This window comes from Podarcis bocagei (assembly GCF_964188305.1).
Source record: "Podarcis bocagei genome assembly, chromosome: 10".
In the NCBI taxonomy this organism is placed as follows: Eukaryota; Metazoa; Chordata; class Lepidosauria; order Squamata; family Lacertidae; genus Podarcis; species Podarcis bocagei.
In genome coordinates this window covers 5,847,965-5,861,946 of record NC_138135.1, presented here as the reverse complement: position 1 = coordinate 5,861,946, position 13,982 = coordinate 5,847,965, and the positions used below count along the sequence as shown (strand labels likewise).

At 46.2% G+C, this 13,982-nt stretch overlaps 1 protein-coding gene and 1 long non-coding RNA gene across 2 annotated transcripts; one reads left to right on the top strand and one right to left on the bottom strand.

The window, feature by feature from the left end:
• Positions 1–454: 454 nt before the first annotated feature.
• Positions 455–1,975, bottom strand: LOC308596908. Its single transcript, XR_014012731.1, has 2 exons — positions 1,404–1,975; positions 455–1,055 (listed from the first exon to the last, which is right to left on the bottom strand). It is a non-coding gene; the product is annotated as an uncharacterized lncRNA (long non-coding RNA).
• Positions 1,976–2,134: 159 nt separating this feature from the next.
• CIMAP1B (ciliary microtubule associated protein 1B) lies at positions 2,135–11,572 on the top strand. The gene is made up of 7 exons (XM_081210512.1): positions 2,135–2,248; positions 3,619–3,759; positions 4,726–4,929; positions 5,288–5,389; positions 6,935–7,056; positions 9,863–10,003; positions 11,426–11,572. Exons 2-7 carry the CDS (start codon positions 3,651–3,653, stop codon positions 11,504–11,506), a joined length of 759 nt encoding a protein of 252 aa, XP_081066638.1. The 5' UTR covers positions 2,135–2,248; positions 3,619–3,650; the 3' UTR covers positions 11,507–11,572.
• The last annotated feature ends 2,410 nt before the right edge of the window (positions 11,573–13,982 follow it).

Sequence of the window (13,982 nt, the reverse complement as noted above, 5' to 3'; positions counted from 1 at the left end):
AAATATTATTTTAAAAAAATAACATCCTGTTCTGCCACTGGCTGACCACATGTCCTAATGGGAAACCTGCAAGCTGGACAGACAATCATAGAATTGTAGAGTTGGAAGGAACCCCAAGAGTCATCAAGTCCACACACACACACACACACACACACACACACACACACACCCTACAATGCAGGAATCTCAGCTAAAGCATCCAGGACAGATGGCCACCCAACCTCTGCTTAAAAACCTCCAAGGAAGGAGGAGCGTCCACCACCACCCAAGGGAGACTGTTCCCCTGTCTAACAGCTCTTACTTTCAGAAAGTTCTTCCTGATGTTTAATCGGAATCTCCAATGAGAGCAATCTTTTTTTTTAATTCATTTTTATTAAATTTTCCACTTTAACAATCCGATCAAATCACATTCAGTATTCCAAATTATAAATATACATATCAAAGAATCCGAATATTCTGCCAAATTATAAAGCTTTAATAGGACTTCCCATGCTTCAAGTTCGGAGGGTTCTGATCATCTCATACTTCTACTGCTTTTCATAGTCACTTCCGATGGTTCCTCCAATTCTTTCTGTTGTTAACCTTCCTTCTTTCACAGCCTCTGAGTTGTTCCCACAAGCGAGTTAAAACAAGCAATGATGTGTTTCTGTGTGGATTTTATGTCTATGATTCCCCTCTATAAGTTCACAGCATCTCCTCACACGCTGGTGTTTCTGCCGAATCAATCCAAAGGTCTTTTTGCTGGTGGCAGCCGCCATCTTCGCTCAGTTCCAATGAGAGCAATCTTAGTTGACAGGGCCCCCAGACTGGACTGCCTGGGAAAGTAGAGAGCATATTTTCTCGGGAAAGTGATCACCTACACATCAGTCAGTGTGTGTCTCCTTCAGACGCACTGGAATGGCAGGAGGGGCAGTGCCCAGTTTCTTCCTCTTAAATTGGGCAGCATTTGGGAAAGGTCATAGTGTCAGTTTGCATTTCTTAGTGCAGAAAGTATTGATCTGATGTGTAGAGATCTTTCCTATTCTCATTAATTCAAAAGGGTTCTGGAAGCTTCTCTGTGTGAAAGAAACAAGCAGAAGGTTTGTGATGTTTGGGTTATTCCTTCTGAGAAGCTGACTACAGCTGGTTTAAAGTGCTTCTGTTATCTCTTCTATCAAGGTCATGCTGATTAATAATAATAATAATAATAATAATAATAATAATAATAATAATAATAATAATAATAATAATAATAATAATATGATAATAATACCAGAAGGAGCCCGGGTTTCACTTTCTCTTTCTATCTCTTTTCCTTCTGGTGTGGTCTGTACACAGTATGCTTAGCGTTAAGGTTTAGTATTACTATAAGCACAAAAATCATACATCCACTGTTTCATTCAGAATATTTTTTTCTTGCTTACCTCCTCTAAAAACTAGGTGCGTCTTACAGTCAGGTGTGACTTATGGAGCGAAAAATACGGTATATCCCAGAGTTCTGCTCTGGATCATACTGAGTAGAATTTCAATGACACATAGCTCAGCAGCCGAGAATCTGCCCTGCATTCAGAAGCTCGCAGGTTCAGTCCCCACAATCTCCAGCTGGGACTGGGAGAGAATATTGTATGGAATCCTGGAGAGCCCCTGACAGTCGGCATAGAAAGGACTGAGCTAGATAGACCAATGGGTCTGCCTCAGTGCCTGGCAGCTTTCTATGGTACCTCCTACTTGCAGGACGCGGGTGGCACTGTGGGTTAAACCACAGAGCCTAGGACTTGCCGATCAGAAGGTCGATGGTTCGATTCCCCGCGACGGGGTGAGCTCCCGTTGCTCAGTCCCTGCTCCTGCCAACCTAGCAGTTCAAAAGCATGTCAAAGTGCAAGTAGATAAATAGGTACCGCACCGGCGGGGAGGTAAACGGCGTTTCCGTGTGCTGCTCTGGTTCGCCAGAAGTGGCTTAGTCATGCTGGCCACATGACCCGGAAGCTGTACACTGGCTCCCTCGGCCAGTGAATCGAGATGAGCGCCGCAACCCCAGAGTCGGTCACGACTGGAACCTAATGATCAGTGGTCCCTTTACCTTTACTTGCAGGTGTCCATTTGCAGGCCAGTCCTTTTTCAGGTAAGTGTCATCAGCATGAGGTCACAATGTGACCAAATCACCTCTCCTGGCAAGCAGGCAGGCACAGGCCAGAGTGGACGGGAACAGTCTCTAAACTGAGGTGGGCAACTCTAAGAGCACACAACCATCTTCTTTGCTGTGACTGAGGTTGGATTCTTTTATAAAAAAGATGTTGAAGGTTTTTCCCCTCCCTTTTTAAAAGAAATATTCTAACACAAGCAAGAAAAGGGAAGCAAAATATTATGTACCAAAAAAACAGGGCGGTGGGTGGGGAAGAGAAGGCTGAATATTTTAAACCGGCAATGCAGCCAAAGAGCTTGTAAAGGCAAGCAAATTGCCCATGTGAATCTCTTCTGAATAACTGGATTTGGAATAAATGTGCAATTAGTTGTTATTGCTTTGGCTCCGACTTGCACAGGCCTGTGGCTGGCTGGCCCCTGCGAGAACAGGACTCTGGGCTATGTGGGCCATTGGCCTGACCCAGAAGGCTCTTCTGATGTTTCTCTGTTCTGCACAGAGCAAAACCAAAGTGGAATCCCAGCACTCTGTGGTCCTCTGGACCATTGGTGGTGTGTGACTCTGGACCACAGCCTAACCTAAAGATGATGTACAATGATAGCACTATCTACTGGCAAAACCTATTGGTGTTTCGCAACTTTCTGACTAGTTGCAGGACCTTAGCCAGACCTAGCAGAGTAAACGCAGAATCCACGGAAGCAATTGGCGACTTGGCTGCAGACAGGATAGACGAAGCAGGAACCAGCAACTTGTAGTTAGGTGTTTATTATATACAGTGGACTATTTACAGGAACAGAACACGGATCTTTAGCTAGCTCTCTCTGACACGACTCACAACTCCTACACTGACACACAGAACTCTGAACTCTGAACTACTGAACCAACACATTCCAGTTAGTGGACCATTAATTATCACTTCATTGAGAGAACCTGACCAATCAGGAGGCTGTCTCCATGTCTGTTATCACCAGGCAGACTTACTCCTTCAGATTGCCTTCTGGCTGTCTGCCAAACCTTAATTGACTCTGTGTGAGTAGCTGCACGTATTCAGATTCCCAACATACCGCCATTCATTTATATGGTACAAATCAAGAAATCCCAAAGACATGTTTGTACTGAAGATGGGTCCTACCATCTGTTTCAGCAAGCATTGTGAGTCAAGGTTGTTTCATGAGAGTGTGGCCTGGATTAGAAACTAGGTTGGAAGCAAAATCCAGCTCACCTCCTTTTCCCCATCTCCCTACCCCAGGATTTACCTTACAGGCTGTGATTAATAACTACAACACTCTTTGTTTATTTTCTCCCAGAAAGCTTTTTCAGTTCTGGATCAGCATAATTCATGACAAGTTGATTTGGGTCCATTCGTCCTGCTCTGCAGCAACTGTAGTTGCCTCAGAATGATATGCATTTGACTTAAATTGATCAGATCCAGTTCAGGATTTGCATCCATTAGTTTCACAGCCCTGATAATCTCCTTTCTCCTCCTGATCTCCTTTCAGGGCAAGAAGAAGAATAGTACAAAGATTTCAACATGTCTGCAGATGTGTGGGTGGGGTCCTGGCGCCCTCACCGGCCCAGAGGGCCAATCGCTGCCCTCTACAGCAGCCCCGGACCCAAATATGCTCTCCCAACAAATGTAGGTAAGTGAAAATCAAGGAGTCCAGATACTGGCCCTAGCCTGTTTCTGTAAGAGGTGATATAGTCCAGCATCAAAATCCTAGAATGGGAGAAGTCTGGGTTGCTGCTTTTGCAGATATTAATATTGTGCACCTTGAAGCAACTGGATGCATAAAAAACAACTCCTTTGGGGGTAAAACATTGATTCAAAGCTTTACTTGCAGAACTTTCTTCCAAACAGATCAAAAAGCAGTAAATGATACATCCAAACAGTTCCTTAATATCAAGAGCATGTCCAGCACAAGCTCAGCATTTTATAAGAAATAACTTTACTTCTTCCAGAAATCAAAACTGTGCCTCTCTCCCATTCTAGGCTGCATTCACCTGCTTAAGGCTATGCATCTCCTGGAGAGCTTCATTATTACATCGTACTCCCACTTTAGCTGGGAACAAAAGACCAAAGACCAACTCCCTAAGATGCTGATTTGCAATTGAATGCTTTAATCACATGATCTAAGGTTAAACACTCACGTGTTAGTTGGCAGAGAACAAATACAGTTAGTTATCAGCCCATCTAGGTGCAAAGAGAGCTCTTCTTGCTCTTCTTTTGTTCCAATGGAATCTTCCAGTTAAACCTTTTCAGCAAAACACACAGGTACTCTCCATTTCAGTGTGAATTCAACAAATATACTTAACAGTTGCTTCTTTCCCCAGCATCGAATCAACTTGTAGAACTCCTCACTACTGGATGTTGTGATGAGCAGGGGTGTAGAAGGCTGAACAAAGATGTAGAGAGTGGAAAGGTCTACTACTTGCAAAAATGAAAAGATTGTCCCTGCTCTGAGGCAGTATAGCTCCTCCATCTCATGGAGGAAAAAAGGGGGGGGTTGGAAGTTACCACTTTGCCCTTGGTTGCCGTTAATGGACAAGATGGATTCTATCCATCTCAAGTTCTCCTATTCCTTCTCTGTGCTCGCTCTTCCTTGCAGGCTACCCACTACACGACCCTTCTCGCTACCGGGCTCCCGCATACAGCTTTGGGATCCGCCGGCCCCAAGAGCTAGTGGGTTGCTCCCCTGGGCCAGGCTACCTCATCCCAACCAACATGACTATGAGGGGCAAGGACGGAATCCCTGCATTCTCCATCTACGGACGCCCCAGGGATGTGATGTCTTTTATGACTCCAGGCCCAGGTCAGTCTTGAAATCTGTTATAGAACAAACCAACAGCACCAAAACTGGCTTATGAATATAAAGGACCATTTTACTAGAATAGGCTCCCTTGGCCAGTAAAGTGAGATGAGCGCTGCAACCCCAGAGTCGTTCGCAACTGGACTTAACTGCCAGGCATCCTTTACCTTTTTAAATGTGTTGTGGGGGGAAGTTGTTGCTTTGTTCATTGTTATGTTATATGTGTTTCTGTTTTTGTACTGTAAACTGCTCTTGCAATCCTAGGATGAAGAGCGGTGTTTAAATTCAATAAAAAATAGTAACAGAAATGCAGGGCGGTGTTGTGAATTCAGCCTTCACCTGTGTGCTTTGCTTTTTGCAGGTCGGTATTCGCCAGAGAAAGCAAAGAATTTGGCCTACCCTTCTGCCCCCAACTACTCTCTCGCTTCCCGGACAAAGAACTTCGATTACGACCAGTCACCAGGTGAGAGAGAAGCAACCGCAGAGAAGCTCCCTCCATCTGGCTGCTGACCTCCTGTTATACTAATATAGGGTGCATGTGCATCAATGCAGATCTATAAATGTATATTCCCTAAGCTTAAAAGAACAAGATCTATTGCAAAACAGCCCCATCCAACAAGATCTCTTTGCAAAGGCAATCTGCAAAAGAGCTCAGCTGAGCTGAAACTTACAATGTCTCCACTTATCTGTCAGTTGCTTGCAGGTACTGTCAATCAATCCCTTTTTCTCAATGAAAGGGCCAATTTATCAATGAAACAATACTTTACTCGATTAAAGCAAGCAAATATACAGATGTATAGCCAGTCGACCTCAGGAAATTCTTCCTGAGCCTCCCCTCTGTGAAACTGGTTTAACAAGCATCAATAACTATCCAAGCATACCAGTCTAAAAGGGCAGATCACTGTGTACGAATGAAACCTGCCTTTGTCAACGGATTCTGGAGCCAGGTTGTTCAACATTTCTAAAGGATGTCTGGGGCAGCCCAGGAAAAGCTTTGAGCAGGTCGAGCACCTCGAATGACAGGATTGCAAATATTGGAGAAAAAATATATATTCAGTGGCATGTCCTGATTTACCTGTACAACCCATTATTGCGACTATTGTGTTTTCTGGGTGGTTTTTAGACACTGTCCAAGAATTTAAAAATTGTGGCATACTTTTGTTTGGACGTCTTACCCTTCCTCTTGTGTGTGGGTGCCAGAGCCTCTGTTGCAACAGATCAATAAAGCTCAAAGGCTTAGTTGCCACCTTGCTTTTTATATACTTGGTTGCCATCTCTGATTTCTTCTGACCAACAAGAGGACCTTGAGGGGAATCACAGATCCCTTGAGCTAAGGGGAAGAATTCAGAAGTCTCAGAGGTTTTTCTTTCCTAATAAAACTTCCCCTTGGGTGGTTTTTGATCCAAATCAATTACCCCTGTTGGATTTCAGTCACATGTGGATCCTGTCTGGGTGCAGGATCTCTTTACTTAGCCAACTAAGAATATCACAAAATACGTATCTGAAGAAGTGTGCATGCACACGGAAGCTTATACCAAGAACAAACTTAGTTGGTCTCTAAGGTGCTACTGGACTATATATATATATATATATATATATATATATATATATATATAGTGGTACCTCCATTCCAGAGCCCTGTTCACAACCTGAAAGGAATGCAACCCGCACCTGCGCACGTGCAGGTTGCGATTCTCCGCTTCACATGTGCATGACATCATTTTGCGTGTCTGCACATGCGCGAGTGGCGAAACCCGGAAGTAACCCTTTCCAGTACTTCCGGGTCGCCGCAGGACGCAACCTGTAAAAACGTATCTTGAAGCAAACGTAACAAGAGAGAGGTATGACTGTATATATATTTCGACAAAATACTGTGCAAGCAATCAAGTTCTCTGGAACTCTTCCAGAGATGAGATAAACAGAGCGATTTGCAGGGGGTAGTAGAATAGGAAAGTTCCCCAGATGCCGTAACGCATGGAATCCCTTCTCTCCCATTTTCCTCCTCTAGGGCCTGCAGCCTACGGCCTCCCTCCCATGCTTGGGCCCAAGGTGATTGGCAAGAGCACCGCCCCCAATTACTCCATTTTTGGACGCAGCATGATTGGGAGTTTCTATGAGGACCTCAGCAAGGTAAGCAGCCGAACAGCCAGGAGTGGGAGATTTAGGAGACCCTGAAACGATTTGATGAAAGCAAAATCAAGAAAACGGGGGGTGTTCTTTAAATATGTGCTAAGGAGTCATCTTCTGCTTCTTCTGCTTCTTCGGCGACTGAGGGGCTCAAGTGTGAAGTTTCCTTGGGGCTGGTGTGTGAGGAATATGTAAGACAAAGTGGGGGGCTATGCTATGTGTTCAATGGTCTTTCATTTTTTTGCATGTAAAATTTTTAACTGAATCTTTCATAATGCAATAAGATATAGAAAACTAATCTAAAAAAACAGCTACACAAAAAACACAAGCAGAATAAGTAGAATATGGATATAGAATAGATATTCTATAAGTAGAATATTCTATAGAATATTCTATAAGTAGAATAGAATATTCTATAAGTAGAATAGAATATTCTATAAGTAGAATAGAATATTCTATAAGTAGAATAGAATATTCCGAACGGGATCTGTTCCGGAGGCCGTTCGCATCCTGAAAGGAATGTAAGATGCAACTGGGTGTCTGCGTGTGTGCGGGTCGCGTTTCGCCACTTCCGCGCATGCGTGTGACATCATTTTGAGCGTCTGCGCATGCGCATGCACAAGCGGTGAAACCCGGAGGTAATGCGGTCCCTTATCTCCGGGTCGCTGCAGAGCGCAACCCGAAAATGCTCAACCTGAAGCGTATTCATCCCAAGGTATGACTGTAGAATAGAGAATAGAATAGAATAGAATAGAATAGAATAGAATAGAATAGAATAGAATAGAATAGAATAGAATAGAATAGAATCTTCTTCTACTTCTTCAGCGATCACTCGTAGCCAAGTAAGATTGTCTTCCATAAACACGGTTTTAAAAATGAGTCCATAAGTGACTGTGGAGGCCAATTCTGGATCCACATGTCCTTCCACAGTGGGGACACAGGTTTCTGGGTGGGAGTTGATCACGGTGTCGATTTGCCAAGCATGCCTTATACAATCCAGTGTGGAGACTCCAAGACTGTTGGATAGTGCCTTGTGGTCAGTGTGGTGTAGTGGACTCGTAATCTGGTGAACCAGGTTCACGTCTCCGCTCCTCCACATGCAGCTGCTGTGTGACCTTGGGCTAGTCATACTTCTCTGAAGTCTCTCAGCCCCACTCACCTCACAGAGTGTTTGTTGTGGGGGAGGAAGGGAAAGGAAGGGAAAGGAGATTGTTAGCCGCTTTGAGACTCCTTAGGGTAGTGATAAAGCAGGATATCTATCTATTTATTCATTTATTTATTTGCGGCTATTAGCCCATAAAATATGTACAAACATAAAAGGACAGAGGCATAAAGACCGATATATTCGACACCAGAAGGTGAACACCACGATGCAAGGGTGGGTCATTGAGCAGAGCCAAATAACAGCTAGGGGCCCGGAGAGCTCCAAGGGACGGATCGCAGAAAAAGGAAAACTGAAGACGAGATCCGACATGCACTCTCATCATAACTGTCCGATTAGATTTTGATGTTGTTGTTGTTTTTTAGTGGTTTAAGCAGGATATCAAATCCAAACTACTACTACTACTACTACTACTACTACTACTACTACTCCTCTTCTTCTTCTTCTCCTCCTCCTCCTCCTCCTCCTCCTCTTCTTCTTCTTCTTCTTCTTCTTCTTCTTCTCCTCCTCCTCCTCCTCCTCCTCTTCTTCTTCTTCTTCTTCTTCTTCTCCTCCTCCTCCTCCTCCTCCTCCTCCTCCTCCTCCTCTTCTTCTTCTTCTTCTCCTCCTCCTCCTCCTCCTCCTCCTCTTCTTCTTCTTCTTCTTCTTCTTCTTCTTCTTCTTCTCCTCCTCCTCCTCCTCCTCTTCTTCTCCTCCTCCTCCTCCTCCTCCTCCTCCTCCTCTTCTTCTTCTTCTTCTTCTTCTTCTTCTCCTCCTCCTCCTCCTCCTCCTCCTCCTCCTCCTCCTCCTCTTCTTCTTCTTCTTCTTCTTCTCCTCCTCCTCCTCCTCCTCCTCCTCCTCCTCCTCCTCTTCTTCTTCTTCTCCTCCTCCTCCTCCTCTTCTTCTTCTTCTTCTTCTTCTTCTTCTTCTTCTTCTTCTACACCTCCTTCTGGCAACTCCTGCAGCCAAGCTGGGGCCAAGGGTCTTCGGACCACATTAGCGAGGCTGAGAGGTCTTGTCTCCTGGGCAGCCCAGGACCTCCAGACAGCCGGCTCAGGCTTGTGCCCCAGAGCGGTCCCTTTGGGGCTGCTACTGGAGCAGCTTGGCTTCACCCTCAAAAGTGCACGCCATTGTCTCTCGAGACAGACGGATGCCAACCATGATGAGAAGGGAAATGGGGTTCTTCTCAATGGCTTTCACATGCCCATAATCAGAGGACATTGAAGCACCCTAGAAGGCGCTGGAGAGGTCCAGGGTGGGTGGCTGAGACTGAGCTTGGGCATGCCTGGCCTAAAAGGTAAAGGGACCCCTGACGATTAGATCCAGTCGTGGCCGACTCTGGGGTTGCAGCACTCATCTCGCTTTATTGGCCGAGGGAGCCGGCGTACAGCTTCCAGGTCATGTGGCCAGCATGACTAAGCCACTTCTGGCGAACCAGAGCAGCGCACAGAAACACCGTTTACCTTCCCGCAGGAGCGGTACCTATTTATCTACTTGCACTTTGACGTGCTTTTGAACTGCTAGGTTGGCAGGAGCAGGGACCGAGCAACGGGAGCTCACCCCGTCGCAGGGATTCAAACCGCCGACCTTCTGATCGGCAAGTCCTAGGCTCTGTGGTTTAACCCACAGTGCCACCCATGTGACCCTTTTTCTCCCCTTGCTCAACAGACGCCAGGGCCATGCAACTACCGCCTGGTGGATCCCAGCGTCTACAAGAACCGCCCGCCCCACTTCAGCATGCTGGCCCGCAACATGCCCCCAGGAGACAACACTCTGAAGCCGGGTCCAGGAGCCTACAGCCCCGAGAAGGTGAGGGCAGGTGGCAGCAGAAGGCTTAGTATTGTTCTGGGGCGAGGGGTGCAGTTCTCCTGCAGCAAAGATATGGGTCTGGTGGGAGAGGCAGATAGCTCTTGCCCCAACATTCAAATGTGAATGGGCAAGGTGATCTTCATTAGCATCACCTCCAGACTTGATTGTTGTAACTCACTCTACGTGGGGCTGCCCTTGAGACTGACCCAAAAACTCCAGCAGGTGCAGAAGGCTGCGGCGAGACTCCTTCGGGGTCCTCGCTGTGGGATCACATTCACCCGGTGCTATACCAGCTGCACTGGCTCCCAGTGGAGTACAGGTTTAAGGTGCTGGTTTTGACCTTTAAAGCCCTATACAGCCTAGGACCCTCGTACCTACAGGACCGCCTCTCTTGGTATGTCCCATGGAGGACCTTACAGTCTTCAAGCAAAAACATCTTGGAGGTCCTGGGTGACAGGGAGGTTAGGCTGGCCTCAACCAGAAGTCAGCCGTGGCCCTGATCTGGTGGAACGCTCTGTCACAAGAGACTAGGGCCCTGTGCGACTTGACATCTTTCCGCAGGGCCTGCAAGACAGAGCTGTTCCGCCAGGCCTTTGGCCAAGGCACAGTCTAACCCCCTCCTTTGGTAATCCTCATAGAACTCTAGCCCAATGGTTGCCATTAATTTGATTCTGAATTGATTTTGGAATGAATTGATTTTAGAATGTATTTCAATTAATTGTTTGAGATTTTATGTAAACATGTGTTACTTTTACTGTTGTTAGCCACTCTGAGCCCAGCTTCGGATGGGGAGGGTGGGATATAAATAAATATTATTATTATTATTATTATTATTATTATTATTATTATTATTATTATTATCCCTCCATTGTGGAACCAGCAGAAGCCACAATCTCTGCAAGCAGGAGCATGCATGTTGACCACCTAACCAAAAATTAAATATACTCTCGGTCTCCCTCCTCTGTACAGCTGCCAGCTTGTCAACATCCTTCTTAAATTGTGGTTCCCTGAACTGGACACCGTATTCCAGGTGTGGTCTGACCAAGGCAGAATAGAGCAGGACTATGACTTCCCTTGACCTGGACATTCAACTTCTGTTGATGCAGCCTAAAATTGCTTTGACCTTTTTTGCTGCTGCATCACACTCCAGGCTAAACATACCCAGCTCCTTCAACCACTCCTCATCAGGCTTGGTTTCCAGACCCAGGATCATCTTGGCCGCCCTCCTCCGCACACCTTCCAGCTTGTCAACATCCTTCTTAAATTGTGGTGCCCAGAATTAGACACCGTATTCTGGGTGTGGTCTGACAGAACAGAGTGTGATGTGAGATCTTGGCTTGCCAAGAGCCTTCCATGCCCCCACCCCTTCCCTTCTTCTGGCGGTGCCTAACCCTGCCCCTCCCTCTCTCCTTCCTCCTGCAGCACACCCCGCAACGTGGCTTGACCTTCGGGATCCGCCACTCGGACTATGTGGCTCCTCTCATTGTGGACGTGGCAGATTAAGCTGGCCCCACCGGCAGAGATGGTCTGGACAAGAAATGTTCCTTTGGAAAGACGTGAATCTCTCAATGCTTTGTGTTGTTGGTGGTGATTGGGGCCTGGGGAGGGAACTGGGGAGGGCAGCATCCGAGGCCTGGGAGGGTCCTCAGAGCTGGGGAGCTGGGTTCCGCGAGACGGCTGCACCTTTGGGTCTCCCTGTTCCTGGATTCTTTGGCTGGATTCCCCTGGCTGAATCACCCCTAAGTCTATCCAGTTGTCTTAAGTGTGGGTGAGTTGAAGCGGGGCTGGGAACTGTGGGTTTTCCCATTTCTGCTTGGTGGGCTTTATAGGGGGCAGGGAGGCAAAGATCTCCATAACTGCAATATTTGCTAATTTCCCTATTTTGTGAGCTTGAAGCAAAAAAAAAAATATCAAAATTTGGTGCCCATAAGGGCGAAATTCTGCAATCTGTATGAATTCTGGAGCCTGAGAAAACTGCACATACCCTTCCCAATTTGCATCATGTGCTCTCCTTCTGCCAGTCACACAAGGTCAGATTTAGGTTTGATAAGGCCCTAAGCTACTGAATGTAATGGGGCCCTTGATATGTCCAGCTGTCCTTTGTCAACAACAAATGGTCACTGTTTTTTGTCTTGAATATATGCTATACAATAATTTATGGACCTAATAGGTTTCTAAAGACATTTGCACATAACAAAAATGTATTTTATCAATGTAATTGTTGAACTGAAATACAATTAAGAAGTATATTAATAGTGAAATAATTATTAGGATCTAACTTAAAATGATTTTTTATTAATAACGAACTTAATAATGCAAACACATTGGCATTTGGCAATAACAAAAGTTCCTTTAGAAACACAATTTACAAAGACTCGTAATCTAGTCTCTAGAAACTTGCTATAACATGAAATAATAATAGGTGTAAATATGTGATGCAAACTACTAATAATTATAAAGAGCCGAATGTAGGCACCCTATATATAGAAAGGAGCAAACCAGGGATATTTTAGGGAGCAGGCGAGCAGGCAGGGCCCATGACTTGCATCATAGGAGCCTACACAACACAAAACATTGTTGCTGTAGGTAGGTTTTATTTCATTTGTTTTTTATCGTATGTTTTGGAAATGTGCATCCAGGTTTTTTTTTCCTTTTAATTTTTTGGGGTCCCCAAGAGAGTGGGGCCCTAAGCTGTAGCTTGTTTAGCTTATACATACCATATTTTTCGCCCTATAGGGCGCACTTTTCCCCCTCCAAAAATGAAGGGGAAATGTGTGTGCGTCCTATGGGGCGAATGCAGGCTTTCGCTGAAGCCTGGAGAGCGAGAGGGGTCGGTGCGCACCGACCCCTCTCGCTCTCCAGGCTTCAGGAAGCTATCCGCAAGTCTTGCAAGCCCGGAGGGATGTCCCGCGGGCTCGCAAGGCTTGTGGGCAGCAGCCTGCAGCCCCACAAGCTCGGGGGATAGGGGGGTGGCGGAGCACCGCCACCCCATCATTCCCCGACCTGATCTGGAGGCTTGGGGGGGGGAGAAGCAAGTTTGCTTCTCCTCTCGCCAGCCCCACAAACTCGGGGGACAGCGGGGCAAGCTGTCCCTGAAGGCAGAAGAGGGAGACGGAGCGCTCCGTCTCCCTCTTCTAGCTTGGGGATGGCTGCGCAAACCTGGGGGGGAAATAAAAATTTCCCCCTTGATTTCCCCCCAAAAAACTAGGTGCGTCCTATGGGCCGGTGCGTCCTATAGGGCGAAAAATACAGTAAATCGGGCACTGCAGTCATATTTCCCACACCTCTGACCGCAGGAAGCCTTAATCAGCCAATCCTCTGGCTTCCTACAATGTGCTTGCCATGGCTCCAGTGCTCCTAAGAATATCTCCACAGCCATTTGGGCAAGGTTCTTGGGATTGTTTCAAAGGGAAAGTGAGTTTCTTAAGAAGCTGAACTGTGTGCCTAACAGCACCATCTCTTCTTTTTGCTCTGTAGAATCCAGGGCCTATCCACAAACTTGGCGAGAAAGTCCTTTAAAGTACACAACCTGAATTTGCCAGTGTTGTAAACAAAACTCTGCCCTTTTCCCTTAGGGGGTATCCAAGAGCCCTTATAGAGTCCTTACGTAGGTTCCCTATTGGTAGGAGAAGATAAGAGAGGCCAACCAGAGAATGTTGAGAAGCAAAGCAGCTAGTAAGCCTGATCTTTATTGATCTGTTGCAACAGGGTCCTCACTCACCACACGCAGGAGAGAGGAGGAACCCAGAACAATGGCACACAAGGCCTTCTATAGACATTTTAAATGCCCTGCCCTGGAGCTCAAGACCACCCCTCCATACATCATACAAACATCACAGAAGGGGTGTAACCTAAGACCACCCCCCAGATACATCATACCTACATCACAGAAAAGGTGGTCTACAGCAGAAATCTGAGTGCGTTGTTTATCTCGTCTGACAGATTACCTGTTTAATGTTCACTTGACTGGATTGCCTGG

Excerpts from the sequence above, each read along its gene's own strand:
- CIMAP1B (XM_081210512.1), top strand. The coding sequence starts at position 3,651 with ATGTCTGCAGATGTGTGGGTGGGGTCCTGGCGCCCTCACCGGCCCAGA. Across the intron at positions 3,760-4,725 it reads TGCTCTCCCAACAAATGTAG|GCTACCCACTACACGACCCT; the intron begins GTAAGTGAAAAT and ends TCTTCCTTGCAG. Across the intron at positions 5,390-6,934 it reads CGATTACGACCAGTCACCAG|GGCCTGCAGCCTACGGCCTC; the intron begins GTGAGAGAGAAG and ends TTCCTCCTCTAG.